The sequence below is a fragment of the Oncorhynchus mykiss genome, chromosome 11 (genome assembly GCF_013265735.2).
Source record: "Oncorhynchus mykiss isolate Arlee chromosome 11, USDA_OmykA_1.1, whole genome shotgun sequence".
Lineage (NCBI taxonomy): Eukaryota > Metazoa > Chordata > Actinopteri > Salmoniformes > Salmonidae > Oncorhynchus > Oncorhynchus mykiss.
Window position 1 is genome coordinate 22163271 of NC_048575.1, and position 21173 is coordinate 22184443.

A 21173-nucleotide genomic window follows, 5' to 3' on the forward strand; every position below is an offset into this window, starting at 1 on the left:
GCTTGTAATTATACTTCAGTAATATCTGACAAAATATCTAAAGACACTGAAGCAGCAAATTAATATTTGTGTCATTCTCAAAACGTTTGGCCACGTCTGTAGAGCGTTTGTAGATTTTAAGAAAAAAATATTAAGTGACAGTTTCATGTATGTACGTGCTTAAAGAAAGTCATATCACAAAGATCACAGATGACAGTGCCCACCAAATCTACGAAAATAGAGAACAAATTGTAAGCACCAAAGTGTTTGTCAAAATAATATCTGAAAATGTCAGTTGTTGAACATAATAGTTCTATTTACAATAGAAATTTATGATATATGCAGTTGAGGAATATTCCATGTACCAACACTACATGTAGGATGGACATAAGACATTCCCACATAGTATTTTTTTATTTCACCTTTATTTAACCAGGTCAGCCAGTTGAGAACAAGCTCTCATTTACAACTGCGACCTGGCCAAGATAAAGCAAAGTGACAGAAACAACAACACAGAGTTACACATGCAATAATCAAATGTACAGTCAATAACACAATACAAAAGTCTATATACAGTGTGCGAAAATTAAGTAAGATTAGGGAGGTAAGGCAATAAATAGGCCGTAGTGGCAAAATAATTACAATTTCGTAAATAAACACTGGAGTGAGATGTGCAGAAGAGGAATGTGCAAGTAGAGATATTGTGGTGCAAAGGGGATAATATATATATATATATATACAGTGCCTTGCGAAAGTATTCGGCCCCCTTGAACTTTGCGACCTTTTGCCACATTTCAGGCTTCAAACATAAAGATATAAAACTGTATTTTTTTGTGAAGAATCAACAACAAGTGGGACACAATCATGAAGTGGAACGACATTTATTGGATATTTCAAACTTTTTTAACAAATCAAAAACTGAAAAATTGGGCGTGCAAAATTATTCAGCCCCCTTAAGTTAATACTTTGTAGCGCCACCTTTTGCTGCAATTACAGCTGTAAGTCGCTTGGGGTATGTCTCTATCAGTTTTGCACATCGAGAGACCGACATTTTTTCCCATTCCTCCTTGCAAAACAGCTCGAGCTCAGTGAGGTTGGATGGAGAGCATTTGTGAACAGCAGTTTTCAGTTCTTTCCACAGATTCTCGATTGGATTCAGGTCTGGACTTTGACTTGGCCATTCTAACACCTGGATATGTTTATTTTTGAACCATTCCATTGTAGATTTTGCTTTATGTTTTGGATCATTGTCTTGTTGGAAGACAAATCTCCGTCCCAGTCTCAGGTCTTTTGCAGACTCCATCAGATTTTCTTCCAGAATGGTCCTGTATTTGGCTCCATCCATCTTCCCATCAATTTTAACCATCTTCCCTGTCCCTGCTGAAGAAAAGCAGGCCCAAACCATGATGCTGCCACCACCATGTTTGACACCATGTTTGCTGCACTGGTGTGTTCAGCTGTGTTGCTTTTACGCCAAACATAACGTTTTGCATTGTTGCCAAAAACTTCAATTTTGGTTTCATCTGACCAGAGCACCTTCTTCCGCATGTTTGGTGTGTCTCCCAGGTGGCTTGTGGCAAACTTTAAACAACACTTTTTATGGATATCTTTAAGAAATGGCTTTCTTTTTGCCACTCTTCCATAAAGGCCAGATTTGTGCAATATACGACTGATTGTTGTCCTGTGGACAGAGTCCCCCACCTCAGCTGTAGATCTCTGCAGTTCATCCAGAGTGATCATGGGCCTCTTGGCTGCATCTCTGATCAGTCTTCTCCTTGTATGAGCTGAAAGTTTAGAGGGACGGCCAGGTCTTGGTAGATTTGCAGTGGTCTGATACTCCTTCCATTTCAATATTATCGCTTGCACAGTGCTCCTTGGGATGTTTAAAGCTTGGGAAATCTTTTTGTATCCAAATCCGGCTTTAAACTTCTTCACAACAGTATCTCGGACCTGCCTGGTGTGTTCCTTGTTCTTCATGATGCTCTCTGCGCTTTTAACGGACCTCTGAGACTATCACAGTGCAGGTGCATTTATACGGAGACTTGATTACACACAGGTGGATTGTATTTATTATCATTAGTCATTTAGGTCAACATTGGATCATTCAGAGATCCTCACTGAACTTCTGGAGAGAGTTTGCTGCACTGAAAGTAAAGGGGCTGAATAATTTTGCACGCCAATTTTTCAGTTTTTGATTTGTTAAAAAAGTTTGAAATATCCAATAAATGTCGTTCCACTTCATGATTGTGTCCCACTTGTTGTTGATTCTTCACAAAAAAATACAGTTTTATATCTTTATGTTTGAAGCCTGAAATGTGGCAAAAGGTCGCAAAGTTCATAAAGGCATTTTTCAGCTCTGATTTTACCACTCAGAATCCAGAATGGATATGACAATGGGGCCAGCACAGGATGTAATACACCCTTACAACAATCTACTTTTTGTTCTTGACTTATCTGGTAAACTGCTACTGTGTGTCAAGAAAAGAGCCCCAATTAGGGGTTAGTGTAGTCCAGTAAAAAAGGTCTGGTTTAGATTAAAAACTATTGCCCTGAGTCCCCGTTCATAGGGGCATGAGAATGGTAGAATTGAGTTGGCACTTTATTGGCCCAAACACCCACAGACCCACAAGGTTGAGGTTACTCATGGACAGTAATTAGTAATACATTTTTTTTTGCATTGATGCATTTTGTCTTCTAACTGTCCAAGAATAGGATCCCAAAAATATTTTTTCCCATAAATACAAAGGAGGATGTCTCTCCTCATACCTCTGGCACTTTAGTCAGACTGCCAGACTGTGCACCACAGAGCCAATCAGGAGAGAATACATACAGGTCAACTGTGCCAATTGAAAATCAAGGGGTGTGTCTGTGCCTTTTGGATTACTCTCTCTTTACAGAGAACCCCTGTGGTTCAAGTCTGCTCTGTGCATGTCTGAAAGTGACAGAACCAACAGCCAATAGTTTTTCACAGTATGTCATAAAAAAGTATTACACTTATGAATGTAAATGCAAATATGTATTAGATCCAGTACAATGGAATAACTAAGACTTGAATTTGAATGCAGCGTGTTCCGATTGCTCCTCCTCTTTCTGTCCAGCAAGGTCAACCAAAAACACTTGGCCTGATGGTTCATGCAGATACTGGGGAGGCAATATAGAAATGTATTGATCCCTTAAATGATATTACTATTAAATGACCCATATCACAACCCTCATACCTCTTTACAAAAATGTACCTAAATCAATTTTGGAAAAAGGATTTTACTCACAAAAGACGTAGGAATTTATTTTCCCAGTTAGAAATAGTAGGCCATGCATCAAATAACTATTTCCATCAGAAAAACGAACCCTCAAATGCAATATTGCATTTTGTAAGTTGTCTGCAGGTGGCTTGTGAATGCACTCAAATATCAAGTCATTATCAGTTTGTAAACTGCGTTCTAATACTCAAGTAGAAGGATTTGTCTTAATGTACAGTATATGAAAGTGATGCTATAAAAAGGTTATTTCACGTTATCAAGCTCACTGTGACTGACAAATCACTGCCTATTACTGTGATTAAAAAGAGCATATGAAAGTGTTTCATGAGGCCTTCCTTTAAGCACCTCTGAACACCTCTCCTGTCCTTGATCCATTCCACATACAGGCATTTGTGTATGTTTTTAGTGTCCATGTGAAAGATAGTTATTGCGAGGATGGAACATTTGTTGACTTAAGTTTGTTTTTAAACACCCATGTAAAATGAAGGCCTGCAAAGCTTACAGATTTAAGTCTAATAGCATGAGATGAACCCACTGAGTGGACATTCTGAACCTTGTTTGAAGTCACACGACCTAGGAGCTATTGAAATTTGAATGTAAAAAAAGTTTGTTCACACGCCCTAACTAATTCAACTAGGAATACAAGACGCTGCTCACATTTCCACATGTTTATTAGCTTTGGAAAAGCAAATTAAATGTCTAAATCGTGAAAATAAGACCTGTGCAATGTTGTGCGCAATTTTCCAAAATCATGACACTTATTTGGAGTCTGTGGCTCAAGTGGTTTGAAAGCTATTGAGGTTTGAAAGAGCAAATATCCGTTGAATATCGAAATCAGTCAGTTCTTTACCTCGGTGCATGGAACTGACAACACAAGAAACGTGATTTTAATAATAAACAATGTCTGTTTTAATTGCAATGCTCACCTTCCTCCAGTGTGCACTTTGCTCCATCCCCAATAAAAATCTAGCAATCATCATGAATCCAGAGTACAGCCAGCAGGGTACAGCCACGTTGACGGACTCAGTCTCTGCCTACCAGCATCTTTCACAGTCCGTGTTTGTTTGCTTGTTTGTTTGTCTCGTCAGGAGTGTGTTACTCTAGTCTACAGCGTTGACACCACCATCTGTTGCTGAGGCTCACAGCCAATTCAGATTTCAAATTGCTTTCACTGTCTATATTTACCTACTCTCTCCTGTTCAGTTCTCACTTTCTCTGAGATAAAAAATTCCTGTGACCCTACAGATAGTTCACCAATGACACAAAATTGTGTAAATTCATATCTATATTTTCTAATTAGGCAACTTTGACATTGTGTGATTATGTAACATGTACCAAAAAAAGTATTAAAGAAAACTAATAAAGACCTTACAGTGGACTAGAAGGCATTTATAGACAGACAATACATATATAAAAAATATTTTATGAAAAAAAAAAAAACCTGAAGAAATTATATTCCTAACGTGTTGTCTTCAGTTTGCAGAGGATTCCATCACCTGTAGTTCAGAACCAAACAGGGGAGATGTCAAATATTGAATATTGATTTTCACAGATTAAAAATACTACATCTCACAGCAACATATATGTATATATATTTATTATCAGGGGAGAAGAACATTTCAGATAAATAACACTGGACTCCAGGCGCTACAATTTATGCAAGAATCAGTGTGTGTGCATGTTGGAAGGATACAAACAGGTGTGTATTATGTCCCTCATCAGAAAATAAAAACCCATAAGCCTGTATACTGTGATTTCTTTAAAAAAAAAAAAGTATGTTAGGCAGTTAGGTTGTAACCTATCATTATAAAACTACTTGATTTCACTGGATATTAGAGATATGCTTAATGTTTGGCGTTTTAACTACAAGATCATTTCCGAACGGCATGGTTGTCTATGGGTCTAATGTGCACCAAAGAGGAGGAAAACACAGGTATTGTGATGGTATGATGTGCTTTGGAAAGGATATGACAGAATCAGAAGGATACGAATGGTACTGACTGCTGGGCCACACTATCACCATGTAACTTCAACTTGACATCAATATCTTCAACAAAAAATTTAAAGATACAGATAGTGTTTTAGATACAGAACTATTATAATTTCACAAATAAATAGGCCTAATCTGAGAAGTTCAAGCTATCTTTGAATCAACACAGGAGTTATATTTCAAGAGTTCCATTTCTCTTTTTCAAAAGTCAGGGAGACAACATAATTTGGACCTAGAAGAGCAGAAGAACCCTTCTCACCTGTTCATCGGGTTCGTTTGGGTCCTTTCTTGGGGTCCGGGGTGTCCGCTTTAGGTCTGGCAGACCTGGCAAACGACTGGAAGGTCTGAGTTAAGGTCTGAAAGAGTTCAAATATTATACAGGAAGCATCACACAAACTGTGATCCACTAAGCGTAATATGCATCTCTGAAGAATTTCAAAACCAACCTAGCTTTATAACTGTTAAAACCGTTGTGATTACATTTTTTAAATGAACTAAACAAGTATATTCCTAGTGATTGTTGAAAGTTCATATTTGTCTGTTTTATAAGTGATTAGAAGTAAAGGATACGACGACGAGGGGCTTGTCATAGAGGACGTAACCGTTGGTGTCTCTCAGGGCCTTCTCTGCACTCCTCTCACTTGGGAGACCAACGAATGCCTGGCCCTTCATACGACCCTCCCTCATCAGCACTATGTCAAACCTTAGGCAGAGACAAGGGAGAGGTTATTCTCACTGATACCTAGTCTACACATTCCCTATGTCAAACCTGGGGGAGAGAAGTGACGCAGATCACTCATGAAGATATCCTAAATATTTGATTGTGATTTGAAGCACCGTACACTGCAAGAAATGTCTTCATACATACATATTTCTCTCTGCCTCAGATGAAACGTCGATGTATCGCCCATAGATGTATTTCAGATCCTGCAATACAGAGAACAAACAGCTACCATCAACATAAATCATGTCCAATGTGGTGTTAAGATGACTGATGCAATTAGACGGTAGAAGCAGAAGACGAGAAGCAAATGTGTGTAAACTAAACATACATATTGAAAGTTTGTCAACTCTATAGTATAAAAAGGTACCTACTTTCTCTTCTACTGACTTGGCGATATTCTTCACGTAAAGTCTGCTGGTCGGCTCTCCAGGTTCATAATTTTTATACACGGACATCCTTTTTATCTCTGGTTTAAAAGAGGTAAGAGAAGAACCCAGTCAACCCCAGTCCTACTTCAATAAACACAGCTACAGAAGACCACGGGGGTGCCTCTGCCAATCTGATGGCAATTCAAACCTTATTTCAATTCAAGGCCAAACATTGAGTCACTCCCTACAGTCAGAACACATTGCTACATTAAAAAGGCATGTTTGATCTCAACACCCCCATTTTCTTTTCCATTTGATCTTTATAAACAAGTGAGCTGGAACCAAACAGCCAGCCTGGCAGACCCATTGCCAACAACGCTTCACAACAGTGACAAATCCAGACACTACGCATTTCTCTCAAGACTTTTCAAGTAATGGTGCCCTTTCAAACTTTGAAATGCTTAGAGAGTGGCGTCTGAGCTACCCAGACAGAGTGGTGTAGTGGTCTGGGTAAAGTGAGAAGTGTACTGTCTCTGTCTGTTGATCAAAGGCTGTAGTAACAGACTAGTGATCTGGTAGGTAAGTGTACCGTCTCTGGACAGCCGTCCCTTATCCAGTTCCTTCCTGGAGATGACATCAGAGGGGACATCCTCATCCTCATCACTGTCCTCCTCCAGTTGGGAGGCCTGGGCGGCAGGGTAGATCTTCCCAAAGCCCTCCCCTGGATCCTCCTCTGTAGTAGTGGTGGCCTGCATCTCCTCAGCTGCTACTGGGACAAATAGGGGATTATTAGTCTCAAATGTCATGTTAAATTTGGCTTATGTAATAAATACATTGGAAATCGTATGTGTTTAGGCTGAACCAGTCTACTGTAATGAGTGGACAAGCTGCAATAAATGATACGTTTGTTAAAGCACTGGTTGACTGCTACTGCTATGCGGACAGTTTTAAAACAGAGCATTCAGCAGGCACTGCTCCATGGAACTTTCACTTGAGGCTGAGGAAAAAAAGTATTTTGGAACTGTAGCCTGGAGGTTAACTCGGAGGTGCGCGTGCGCACACACACACACACACACAAAATGATGAAGAGCAGCGAGCTTATACAAATCCTCTGGAAACTTGTCACACACATCCAGCTTGTGCGTGCTCGCCCACCGCGGCGGAACGCCAGGGCTGTTCTGATACGTTCTCAGTAGAGAACTAGATCCTTTTTTCAAATGATCCTCCTCATCACACCCCAACCCCCTTCACATAATTTAAAACGGGTTGTTTATCAGCGCCCCAAAACAAGACTAATCCAAAAACCAACCTGCCACAGTTTGTCTTCTATGCGTTAGACAATCTTTTTCCCTGGATTTTTTTAGATACGTTTTATTTCTCGGGAGTTGGGACGAGAGTGGATTCATGGGAAGAGGGTGGCTTATAAGAGACAGAAGATAAGACAAGATGAGACAGCCAGTCAGGGTGGCAGGTGACGACAACAGTGCCAAAAGATGACATTTCTCTAATCCTGATAGTGAAACACCTTCCTGCTTTGATAATTCTATAGTGCATTCTATAGAAGCCTTGAAATACAATACAGCATATCCTGTGATTCCTCTAGGGGTGCGGCAACTGATTGAAATTAATCCATGTATTGTAAACATGGAATCACAGATGTTCCAATTAAAATTCCTTTTACATAATTCTATGAGTACTCATTATTACCATTCAAAATGTGCTAAAATATGCTAAAGCTGTATTATAACCTGTGTGGCCTATAATATTATCTTCTCAATTTTTTAAGTTGACATGTTAAATTCCCCCTTCGAATTGTTCTTCCAAGTCTCAAGGAATAGAAGCTTCATCTAGGGGTAGCAGGTAGCCTAGCGGTTAAGAGCATTGGGGCAGTAACCGAAAGGTTGCTGGTTCCAATCCCCCAGCTGACTAGATGAAGAATCTGTCAATGTGCCCTTGAGCAAGGCACTTAACCCTAATTGCTCCTGTAAGACGCTCTGGATAAGAGTGTCTGCTAAATGATGCGCAAATTAACTTTTAACAAGGCACACCTGTTAATTTAAATGAATACCTCGTGAAGCTGGTTGAGAGAATGCCAAGAGTATTCAAAGCTGTCATCAAGGCAAAGGGTGGCTACATTTACTACTATTATTCTACAATAAAGAATATAGAAAAACTCTTGAGTAGGTGTCCACATTTTTGACTGGTACTGTGTGTTTCCCAGAGCTGTGCCGCCTGGCCCTGTGGCGAGTCCGAGTCGAAGGCCCTACCTTCAGCCTCCTCAGTGGGCTCCTGTGGCTGGGTGGAGTTGCCTCCTCCACCTTCCAGTATGGCTGACACATCTGCTGAAATGTGGAACTCAATCTTCTTCTGTCCGCAAGGCTGGGGCTGCTCAAACACATCTGATGGCTGCAAGATGGGCCCTGGAGCACTGAGACCACAAGAAAGCTAAAATACACACTAAACACCAGGGTCTGGTACAAGAAAGCTAAAATACCCCACTAAACACCAGGGTCTGGTACAAGAAAGCTAAAATACCCCACTAAACATCAGGGTCTGGTACAAGAAAGCTAAAATACCCCACTAAACACCAGGGTCTGGTACAAGAAAGCTAAAATACCCCACTAAACACCCAGGTCTGGTACAAGAAAGCTAAAATACCCCACTAAACACCCAGGTCTGGTACAAGAAAGCTAACATACCCCACTAAACACCAGGGTCTGGCACTGGGCACAGTAAACTGTATTTATCTGTGAATCTAGCTAGTTTATGTTTTTTTCTGGTCAGCTTGATATTTCCCAGGCCACTGAGTAGACTTAGGGAACATTTTAGGGTGCGTTTGTTGTATTTCTACTCTCTTCAAACTGAGTTTGTGGTCTGATCTATTTTGGGGTTACACAAGGTGCAGGCAGATATCCAATATGCAGTCAAAGCCACATTGGCGGACTATTACGAGAGAGAAATGTCTGGAAGGAGGATAAATCCTTCACAGCTAGTTGTGTTGTCTGGCCCTTCAGACAGACAACCCTGTACCTTTCAAACAGAAAACGGCATATTTTAAAGTTGAGAATAGATTAAGAAGAAAAGGGAGAGGGTTGATGTGCATGAGCGGCTGGGTACCTCTGAGATTCGGGCTTGGGGACAAAGAGAAGATCCTTGAACTTGGGTTTCTTTCTCTTGGAGGACACTTTAGTTCTCAGAGGTCTCTTGCATGCTTGGTTGACCAGACCCATCAGGCGAATCATCCTGGAGAAGAAATCAACAAAAGAAAATAAAGGCAGCCTAGACATTCATGCCACTGTGCAAATGATGACTGCTCTAGAAATGGCACAGGGGAAATAGTGGTATACTGTGAAATATTGTCAGAATAATGTGACTCAACATTCACTGCAACAACCCATTTGGATATGCTCGAGCAAATTCCTAGCGGTGAAGAAAAAAACCACAGGTACAACACAAAAACGTCAAAATCTCATCTCTCTTGTAATCATTTGGCTTGAGACCAAAATACATTGACGGGGGCAGCCTCTAAACTGACTATTGGTTGAAATTTCAATCAATCGCCAATAAAGTAGTGTGATTGGTCCCTCACCTCTCTTTGTCCTCGTCATCTCCACTCTCATACTCAGACCCCTCCTCGCTGGAGAGGTCCATCTCATCTGCTGGTAAGGGGGGGTAGTGGGGAGGATAGGGGGGCGGCATTGGTGGAGGGGGGGCAGGATGCATCTCATACTAAGGGTAGAAAGAGAGAGTATATTCATTGAGGCCTGCATTTACAAGACCTGCTACAGTACACAATCTTTCATACAATCACACACAAAATTGTAACACTAGTCTACATCCACAGATGGGATTGAAATCTAACTAGTGTATAATATACAGATATTGGACAATCTAGTCTAGTTGTGACAATAATCTGGGTCTTTCAGAGTATGGTTCCCGTAATCTAGCTATTGAACAATCTATAGATTATTAATCTGTGTTCTAGAATATGAAATGAAGCTAGTATATAATCTACTAATCTGTGTGTTGGAGTGTGATCCGGTAATCTCACCATCGGAGGTCTTGCTGTGATGGGGCCGAACGGAGACGGTAGGTTCATCTTGTTCATCAGGTGAAGGACCTGTTGGATGACAACACACTGTACTGTAGCACCCAGACTACAATGCTCCACTTCTTAAAGGCTTAGCTAGCTGAAGCTCTGAATCAAATGATTTATTGTAAAACGTCTGGGCGGATTGGCGTGACTGTGCTAATATCACAAACACACACTAGCAACCAGGCCCCCAGTGTCCGGTTTGGAGCGCGAAGTCACAAGCTCTGCTAGGCGGCTAATGCGTAAATTATGGTCGCCAGATCGGCCCCCCAAAAATTTAGGCTGCCGTTTTGGATTTTAAAGTTTGTTTATTATGATCAAGTTCAATCCCCACACTGAATTATTTGAACGTTCGGTACAAATGTAAATATTTTATGAAACAGTGATCCATTGCATCATACATGCTGACACAAACAAATCACGGGTGAGTAGGCTTCGAGGAGGCTACAGTTGACCCTCTGTCAGGATGAAACAATTACATCGACCATGATCCTTTGCTAGTTATGACCACTTTCACCATGATCCTTAGAGATTTTTTGCTGCCATTCAGCAATATGGCACAATTCAAATTGAAATACTTCTGGCTTCATGCGGCAACGGGAGTTTTCAATAGGAATACGTGGATGACATCAGCACTAGAGATCGACCGATTAAATCGGCATGGCCAATTAATTAGGGTCGAATTCAAGTTTTCATAACAATCGGTAATCTGCCTTTTTGGAATGCCGATTATGGCCGATTACATTGCAATCCACGAGGAGACTGCGTGGGCAGGCTGACCACCGGTTGGTTACGCGAGTGCAGCATCAAAAGAACCTTGTGGCAGCAAGGAGCCAAGGTAAGTTGCTAGCTAGCATTAAACTTACCTTATAAAAAACAATCTTCACATAATCACTAGTTAACTACACATGGTTGATGATATTACTAGGTTAACTAGCTTGTTCTGTGTTGCATATAATCAATACAGTGCCTGTTAATTTATCATCGAATCGCAGCCTACTTCAACTACGCCAAACGGGTGATGATTTAACGAAAGCGTATTCGCGAAAAAAAGCACATTCGTTGCAATAATGTACCCAACCATAAACATCAATGCCTTTCTTAAAATCAATACACACGTATAATCTTTAAACCTGCATATGTAGTTAAAAGAAATTCAAGTTAGCAGGCAATATTAACTAGGGAAATGGTGTCACTTCTCATACGTTCAGTGCAAGCAGAGTCAGGGTATATGCAGCAGTTTGGGCCGCCTGGCTTGTTGCGAACTGTTGAACGGCCATTTATTCCTAACAAAGACTGTAATTAATTTGCCAGAATTTTACATAATTATGACATAACATTGAAGGTTGTGCAATGTAACAGCAAAATGTAGACTTAGGGCTGCCACCTGTTCAATAAAATACGTAACGGTTCCGTATTTCACTGAAAGAATAAACGTTTTGTTTTCAAAATGAAAGTTTCCGGATTTGACCATATTAATGACCAAAGGCTCATTTTTCTGTGTGTTTATTATCCTATAATTAAGTATATGATTTGATATAGCAGTCTGACTGAGTGGTGGAAGGCAGCAGCAGGCTCGCAAGCATTAATTCAAACAGCACCTCTTAACAATGCTTGAAGCACAGCCCTGTTTATGACTTCAAGCCTATCAACTCCCGAGATTAGGCTGGCAATACTAAAGTGCCTATAAGAACATCCAATAGTCAAAGGTATATGAAATAGAAATGGTATAGAGAGAAATGGTCCTATAATAACTACAACCTAAAACGTCTTAACTGGGAATATTGAAGACTCATGTTCTGAGCAAGGAACTTAAACGTTAGTTTTTTTACATGACAGATATTGCACTAACTTTTTTTTACTGTTTACTTTTTTCTTTTTTTTTACTGTTTTTGCATTATTTAAACCAAATTGAATATGTTTCACTATTTATTTGAGACTAAATTGATTTTATTTATGTATTATATTAAGTTAAAATAAAAGTGTTCATTCAGTATTATTGTAATTGTCATTATTACATATGCAAACATACATATATATATTTAAAAAATTGTCAGATTAATCGGTATCTGCATTTTTTGGTCCTCCAATAATCGGTACTGGCATTGAAAAATCATAAATCGGTCGACCTCTAATCAGCATTATCACCATCTACTGGTTTTGACATCTATGCTAGCAACACAAACACACTGTCATTGTGACCTCAGCTCCATATGCAACACAGATTGCAAGGAGAGCATATGTCTGCAACATTTACCCATGGAACTATACAGTGGGTGAGGTACTGATTGAGGAGAGTGCCTGCATTGTTAGGACAATGGCCTGCTCTTCCACAACACACTAGCGCCACCAAGAGACCATTATGAGCTACTGCAAATGTGAATAGTTCCCACAGAGTAAGAAGGGCAGCCCAGCAGCATGGAGGCAAATGTTAAACCCTTTACTCATGCCTCCCACTTAGTCTTAATATTAAAATTTGCAAAGCACACTCAATTGTAATTTCCAAGGCAAATGTTTTCTGTTTGATCTTTAAAGTGTGTTGGATATGGTCAAAAGAAAACACCAGGGATAACATTTTTTATGTTCTAAGTCAATTTGGACCTCTTATAACAATATGTAAATGTTATTTTGGTAACACAATTGTTTTTCTCTAAGGTTAAAAGAAGGACATCTAACTGTGGAATAAATAAAAGCAGAGATGAGGAATAATATATATTTGAATAAATACATTTCCCAGCATGATCCGAAATAAACCAACACAGAAGGAAATATCACTTTGCATGATGTACTCACCTGAACGTAAAAGTTTGGTACGCTCAGAAGGGCATGTGTTATGTTTGTCAGAATCCCATTCGAAGGAGGTGGATATAAATATTTCAGACTGGGATTTGATGGAAATTTCAACCTGCAGCAAATGAGGGACAGAAAAAGCAACAGGAAAGAGAATAATTAGCACATAAAACATGTCAAGCGCTACCTACAAACGTACGGTCTCCCAACACACAAAAATAATACCAGAAACAATATGTCTAAATAATGGGGCCGCATAAATACGTAAGCAGGCAACCAAGGTTTAGTAGCGGGCTTTGGCTGCCTTTCTCCTTAACAACCTGCACAGCATGCGCCTGAAATACACTCAATATCACACTTCCTCTTCAGGGACGTTGGGAACAGTATGCCATCTCAGCATCTATTCAAGGTCTGTTCTCGTGTAATGACTAAGGTCCGAGCTTAGGCTAGGCCCTGTTCTGTGCTGGGCCAGCTATAGAGGCTGAAACTCATTCAATTCAAAGCCTATTTACACTCAGGGTATGGGGGGCTTTTAATTTAAAAAAGCCATTACCTGCATTAAAAATTATACTTTGTAACCGAATGTGCAGGGAACATGAACTCAATGGGCCGCTTTCCTGGAATAAGCCTATTCCTGGACTAAAAAACACTTTCAGTACAGGACTGAGAAACCGTCCCTAAAGCACAACTTGCTGCAAGTCTTGCTGTAGGCTTACTGGAGCTTCAAAGCCAAGTAATTACAAAAAATGACTGTACACATGCATTTCATCCAACAACGATTATGCACATACCCTCAAATAACTGACAGACAAATCAACCTCCAATGTGTGTGATGTGTAGGATAGGGGACTTCTCATAGTGGCATGACACCTTACACCTCAGCCCTGAGTGTCTTTATCAAAGGCCACCTGGTGCCACCAACTGGCAGTGGCAGATGGCCTGCCACTGCTGATGTCACTGCTGAGCACCAAGCCACAGACCTGACCTGCCATTGCTGATGTGCTCAGCCACAGACCTGAGACCTGGGGTTATAATTGGACATGAGAATGCTGACAGCTCCTCATTGGAGATTCCGGCCGAGTCTTAGTCAGTCTCCCCCCAGGCAGCACACAGACAGCATCAGTCTCAAGACACACACATGCACGCACACAATTACCCGAGTTTGGGTGCAGTGCCAGTCTCTATTAGTGGTATACTCGGTTGTGTCACTTCCTTTTTCTTCTTCACATCTTTGCCATCTGTTGCACTGAGAAAAATAAAGGCTTTAATACACACTAGACAAGTTTTGCTTTACAATTGAACATATTTGACTGCCTCACCTAGTTGAAGTAAATTACCTGTCTGACACAGGTGGGTCTTTCAGCACTGTCACATGTTCCTGGTCTTTGGCAAACTCCACCACCAGGGTATGGTTGAGGATCTGTAGCTGGTGAAGCCTGCTCAGAGCCTGCAGGACAGGGGAGAGAATACAGGTTTTACTAGAACACTAATTTACATCATGTAATATAATAATGAACTGCTACTGAAGGCAGAAACAATTAGCCTACCTTTGCTGCAGACTTTTCACTCGCAAATGTTGCAAAGGCTGTGTGTCTCTGGAGGTATAAGGATTGAATTGCATTAGCACGGGAACCGCTAAAGCAGTCATTGTGACTGTTCATGATTTTGTAGTTATTTATTACTCTGCCATTTAAGTCAATATCCACCCTTGACTTTTCCTAAATAAGTCTAAACAACACACCGTTGGTGCTAAAATCTTAATATCGTAGAAAGAAATGGAGCCAGAACCAGTTTGAGGAGGACAAGTCATTTTTTTGTATTGTTTTCCCCACTGCCTCTCCTTCTCTGATAATCACACCAATAATTGCCTCAAAACTGAATAACATCGAGCACACAGCCATGCAATCTCCATAGACAAACACTGGCAGTAGAATAGCCTTACGGAAGAGCTCAGTGACTTTCAATGTGGCACATCATAGGTTGCCACCTTTCCAGCAAGTCAGTTCATCAAATGTCTGCCCTTCTAGAGCTGCTCCTGTCAACTGTTAGCGCTGTTATTGTCAAGTGGAAACGTCTAGGAGCAACAACAGCTCAGCCGCGTAGTGGTAGGCCACACAAGCTCACAGAACGGGATCGCCAAGTGCTGAAGTGCGTAAAAATTGTTTGTCCTCGGTTGCAACACTCACTACAGAGTTCCAAACTGCCTCTGGAAGCAATGTCAGGACAAGAACTGTTCGTCGGGAGCCTAAGATCACCATGCACAATGCCAACAGTCAGCTGGAGTAGTGTAAGCTCGCCGCCATTGGACTCTGGAGAAGTGGAAATGCATTCTCCAGTATGATGGGGAGAAAGGGGGAGAATGGGTGAGTTGATGAGCGAGGGGAAGCGAACGATGCATAATTATGTAATCACCAATTATTGTACTGATCCATTCTAATCTTAAAATGGTATGTACCCTAATTCAGTCCACTAAATAAAAGCAGTCTTATCAGTCTACTCTGGCCATACTTGGAGTAGGCTACACAGTTATAGTAGGCGTAATTGTACATGCTGAACGGCTTTCAATATCTGTGAAAATATCTACATCGGGCAGCAGGTGAGCGAATGTCGGAGACCTTATGAGAAATGTCACCATGGACAATTTCTTAACTTCACTGTCATTGGCGAACAAGTTGCTTGCAGAGGAAACAAGTATGGCTGGCACCATGAACAAAGTGAGAGGCAAGCTCCTTCCCGCTGCGCATAATAAGGCACCCCGGCACAGCCGTACAACGGGAACACAAAGAGAAAACCGGAGACTATTATGCACTACAACCAAACAAAAGTATGTCAAAGTGTGTCAAGGAAGTGAAAGTTACAACATTTGTGTCAACTGTTAGGACAAGGGATAACAGCTAAACAGCTAGTTGAAATCCAACTGATGCCATTGCCTGAAGATGTACACAATACAAGCACATAGCTGACAATTGACTATTTTTGACTGCCGTCATATCGACACATTAATTATAATGCAATTATTACATTTGTGCCGAGTTTCACTATTTATCAAGGCCACTTTGCACTTATAGGCTATGAAATATATAAATTACACTGTTAGAATTCTGCAGTCAGAATGAGTGCTCATTAGCTTGAAGGTGGTCCATCGAGGCCCAGCGGTTTTGAATTAATGTACAATTGTTGTAAAAAAATAAATAAAAAATAAAGGTTTTTTTTCACCTTTATTTAACCAGGTAGGCTAGTTGAGAACAAGTTCTCATTTGCAACTGCGACCTGGCCAAGATAAAGCAAAGCAGTGCGACACAAAGAACAACACAGTTACACATGGGATAAACAAACATGCAGTCAATAATACAATAGAAAAGGCCTATATACAGTGTGTGCAAATGAGGTAAGGGAGTTAAGGCAATAAATAGGCCATAGTGGTGAGATAATTACAATATAGCAATTAAACCCTAGAGTGATAGATGTGCAGAAGATGAGTGTGCAAGTAGAGATACTGGGGTGCAAAGGAGCCAAATAAATAAAATATATAACAGTATGGGGGATGAGGCAGTTGGATGGGCTATGTACAGGTGCAGTGATCTGTGAGCTGCTGACAGCTGGTGCTTAAAGTTAGTGAGGGAGATATGAGTCTCCAGCTTCAGTGATGTATTAAATGTGCTATTGGATTGTGTTTTTTGATGTCATGTTGTTTTGTTGTCATGATGGTGTTGTTTATGGTGAAAAATCGACTGTTTTAAGACAGTAGCCACCTAAGACTGAAGATACGGCAACATGGTCTGACCTACCAGTACTCCTTTATCAGAGAACACTCTGACTCCCACGGCACCAAAGTACTTGAGTAGATCCTGCTTCTCATCCCTGGACAGGTCAGCAGGGAGATGGCGGATGATCAGAGTTCTACTTTTCCTCAACTGGACCAACTCCTCGTCCTCACCCGCCATAGCGCTGTCAGAGACAGATCAGAATATGTTTTGACTAACCCGGTAACATTACCTGGGGATAGAAAAGAAAGCTAACGAGCTACGAGACTTAATGTTACTGTTGAGGGAGGGATGAATGCAACATGGTGGCTTGCAAGTATGCATCTGCAATGGTGTGAACCTCTTGTCTCCATTACTTTATCTGTAGTGATTTATAGGAACTGGGCTTTTACCTACCCTGTGTTCTCAGATCAGAGTGCAGATAAAGGAGAATCAATGACAAGGATGGGAAATAACCCACATTATTGAGAGACCAACCTGTGCTGGCTAGCTAGTTGCTGTAGTGTACAGTTAACTGTCAAAATAGAGGAAACGCCAACATAAAGTGTGTTATTAATATGGTGTTGGGCCACGAGCCAGAAAAGATTCAATGCGCCTAGGCATAAACTCTACAAATGTCTGGGACTCTATTGGAGGGATGTGACACCATTCTTCCACAAGAAATTCCATCATTTGGTGTTTTGTTGATGGTGGTGGAAAACTCCGTCTCGGGCACATCTCAAGAATCTCCCAGAAGTGTTCATTTGGGTTGAGATTTGGTGACTGAGATGGTCATGGCATATGGTTTACATCGTTTTCATGCTAATCAAACCATTCAGTGACCTGTGGATGGGTGCATAGCCATGGTAACAAAAACTAATGACCAAAATAATGAACTGTAGAGCATTTTAATACATGACCCTAAGCATGATGTATGTTAATTGCTTAAAGGAAAACTCCACCCATAAACTACCGTTTGGTATTCGTTCATTAGTCCATTGTTGATATAGTCCCAAAATGTTTTGCATGTCAGCATTCAAGAGATATAGCTTTCAAAAACAGAAATACAGCTGGTATGACGTTTCAGCATAATATGACGCAAAACGCAGCATCATGTGTATGCGACCAATACAAATGTATTTGAAAACGCAGCATCATATGATGCAAAATGCATCATATCAACTGTATTCTTAAAAGTTCTAGATCTTAAATATAATTTTCCTTTAAACAACTCAATACCCACACCTGTGTGGAAGAACCTGCTTTCAATAGACCTTGTATTCCTCATTTACTCAAGCGTTAACATTATCTTGGCAGGGTATAATTTGTGGAACGTTCCAACGGGAATCTGTTCCAAAAACTTCGTAAAGTACAAGGTTGCCAACAAACAACGCATACAAAGTAGCATGACCAATTCACCTAGCTAACTAGCTGCAGAATAGGCATAAACTAACCACGTCGCTTATTCTTAACGTTTGTCCATAGACTACCAGAGTGAGGACAATTTTTTTTCGGAATATCCGTTGGGAGTTAAAAACGTAATTAAAAATCCCACGGCCTACGTTACCGGGTATCTTATTCTGCCGCTATACAACTTTGTATGCGTTGTTTGTTGGCAGCCTTGTTATTTACGACGTTTTTGCAACAGATTCCTGTTCGAGCGTTCCACAAAGTATCCCCACCCGTTAACGTTACCTATACATTGATCAGCGAAATGAAACCAGCTAGTTCATCCTCTGAAATCCTCCCGGCCTGCCAAACAAAACCCACACCGATTATGATATCCAACATATCAAAGATTTATTTGGTTATTCCTTTCTGATAGCTAATATCCCACAGCGTCCAGACACAGACCTAACATTTTGTCGATTAACTCAATTCAGACTCCGAGGCAAGTACAGTAGGTAGCTAGCTAGAGGACCTGCATCAACTAGACAAGCTGATATTTGTAACTAGCGTTTAATTCACATTCTCCACCATTTAATGTAGTACATGTTGCTATAACATTACACCACGTCATTCAATGAGTAGCTCATTGTAATTAAATACATTTATGAATTTAAAGAACTGTTTTTTGCCACATACCTGCTAGCTAATATAGGTTTTCTTGCAGCCAGGAGCGCATGCGAACCACTTCCGCCCAAAATGATCGATGATTGGATGTTTACATATTTGACCGCCTACCAAGCGTTCAAAGTCTGTTGGTTAAGCAGGATGTCCATCACTAGGATTATTTACTTGAGTGTATCGCTTTCCTTTCACCAGTAGAGGTCAACATTATCAATAAAATAGTCAGGTCCCTAAAGTTGATGAACTATGAGAAATTAGAGGTTTTAGTTTGAAACCCATTGCACAAAGCACATCACAGTATTGTAGGTATACTCACCGTTTTATTTGTCTTTGATTGTCTAGAGATACTACTAAGAAGACACAGACAACTGAAAGTAAATGTTATTACTTAGTTGGTCTGAGTAATGAGGAACAACAACCCCTGAAACTATTGTAGACAAGACAATGAATCCAGTATTAATATATATTTCCTCAACTACCCCAGTTGTCCTAACCACAGTGTATTGTCCGCAGTGGCTCTCTCTCTCAGGGGCCTGTATAGTTGGCATTTGGCCAAGCAAAATTGCCAACTTCTGTCACTCATTCATTCCAGGCCAAACTAGTTTCCTGTGTCACACTTCATCTTTGATAGAGGCAAGCTTCTAGAGACAGTTTTGAAAATACTTCTCAAACAGTTGGCTACTATCTGGGATGTTATAATGTATGATAATGTAATCTGAAATATGAAGAAAAATAACTCATCAGATAACATCATCACAGAAGTTCCTTACTGTCACATACTCATATCTCATTGCAAATTAGGGCATATAAATCTACAGTTACACAACCCACTGACCAGTTAGTGACCAGTCCCACCAGAGGACATTAATCCAAGATCTCCTCTATGTTCTCAAGTCTCAAGGAGCTTCCAAATTCCTGTGCAAATGAAGCCTTTATTTGAGGACAACACGGGGCATTCCTCTAGGGGGGAAACAATGCCCCCTTTCACCCTGGCTCCCTCTGAAATTTCACAGGTGAGGGGAGGAACGGTATACTTTTTTCCCATCCCAGGACTATGCACTCAGCCCAAGCCCCTGGTAGAGGTTGGGTGGAATTTTATGGGAGAGGGAGATAGAGAAGGAGACATAGATAGAGAGTGAGGGAGAGGAGAGAGAGAGATAGCATGACCAAGAGATAAAGCCATTGAATTGAATTGAATTGAGAGAGAGACATTCTCTTAGTGACCATCAAGGATTTATTTGTAAAATATATTTTACAGTGATTAGAGCAATATCACTTTACAGTAGAAAATTAAAATGCATTTTGTCTCAAATCATACATGAAACTGACAGATGGATAGCCCTGAGATTTGGGATTTGTGTTCGGTGCAGTGTAAATGTACAGCTGAAGTTGGAAGTTTACATACACTTAGGTTGGAGTCGTTAAAAATGTTTTTTCAACCACTCCACAAATTTATTGTTAACAAACTATAGTTTTGGCAAGTCGGTTAGGACATCTACTTTGTGCATGACACAAGTAATTTTTCCAACAATTGTTTACAGACAATTCACTGTATCACAATTCCAGTGGGTCAGAAGTTTACATACTCAAAGTTGACTGTGCCTTTAAACAGCTTGGAAAATTCCAGAAAATTATGTCATGGCTTTAGAAGCTTCTGGTGGGCTATTTGACATAATGTGAGTCAATTGGAGGTGTACCTGTGAATGTATTTCAAGGCCTACCTTCAAACTCAGTGCCTCTTTGCTTGACATCATGGGAAAATCAAAAGAAATCAGCCAAGCCCTCAGAAAATAAATTGTAGACTTCCATAAGTCTGGTTCATCATTGGGAGCAATTTCCAAATGCCTGAAGGTACCACGTTCATCTGTACAAACAATAGTACACAAGTATAAACACCATGGGACCACGCAGCCGTCATACCGCTCAGGAAGGAGACGCGTTTTGTCTCCTAGAGATGAATGTACTTAGGTGCAAAAAGTGCAAATCAATCCCAGAACAACAACAAAGGACCTTGTGAAGATGCTGGAGGAAACAGGTACAAAAGTATCTATATCCACAGTAAAACGAGTCCTATATCGACATAACCTGAAGGGCTGCTCCAAAACCACCATTAAAAAAGCCAGACTACAGGTTGCATTGGGACAAAGATCGTACTT

At 40.5% G+C, this 21173-nt stretch overlaps 1 protein-coding gene across 4 annotated transcripts; it reads right to left on the bottom strand.

Moving 5' to 3' along the window:
• Nucleotides 1-3892: 3892 nt before the first annotated feature.
• On the bottom strand, nucleotides 3893-19137 carry rnpc3 (RNA-binding region (RNP1, RRM) containing 3). 4 transcript variants are annotated; one of them, XR_005034598.1, is made up of 17 exons: nucleotides 19033-19137; nucleotides 16993-17152; nucleotides 14752-14799; nucleotides 14542-14651; nucleotides 14361-14450; nucleotides 13208-13319; nucleotides 10373-10441; nucleotides 9911-10050; nucleotides 9439-9564; nucleotides 8589-8749; nucleotides 6911-7090; nucleotides 6325-6419; nucleotides 6098-6156; nucleotides 5800-5932; nucleotides 5489-5564; nucleotides 5241-5286; nucleotides 3893-4735 (listed from the first exon to the last, which is right to left on the bottom strand). XR_005034598.1 is itself a non-coding variant. In XM_036935174.1 (16 exons), the coding sequence occupies exons 2-15, from the start codon at nucleotides 17146-17148 to the stop codon at nucleotides 5493-5495; spliced, it is 1548 nt and encodes a 515-aa protein (XP_036791069.1). In that variant the 5' UTR covers nucleotides 17149-17152; nucleotides 19033-19137; the 3' UTR covers nucleotides 3893-4735; nucleotides 5489-5492. The 4 variants fall into 4 exon arrangements, 3 of the variants coding, with proteins under 3 accessions (XP_036791069.1, XP_021476172.1, XP_021476171.1); XM_036935174.1 differs by lacking the exon at nucleotides 5241-5286 and having other exon boundaries at nucleotides 6911-7087; XM_021620497.2 differs by lacking the exon at nucleotides 5241-5286.
• Between the last annotated feature and the right edge of the window lie 2036 nt (nucleotides 19138-21173).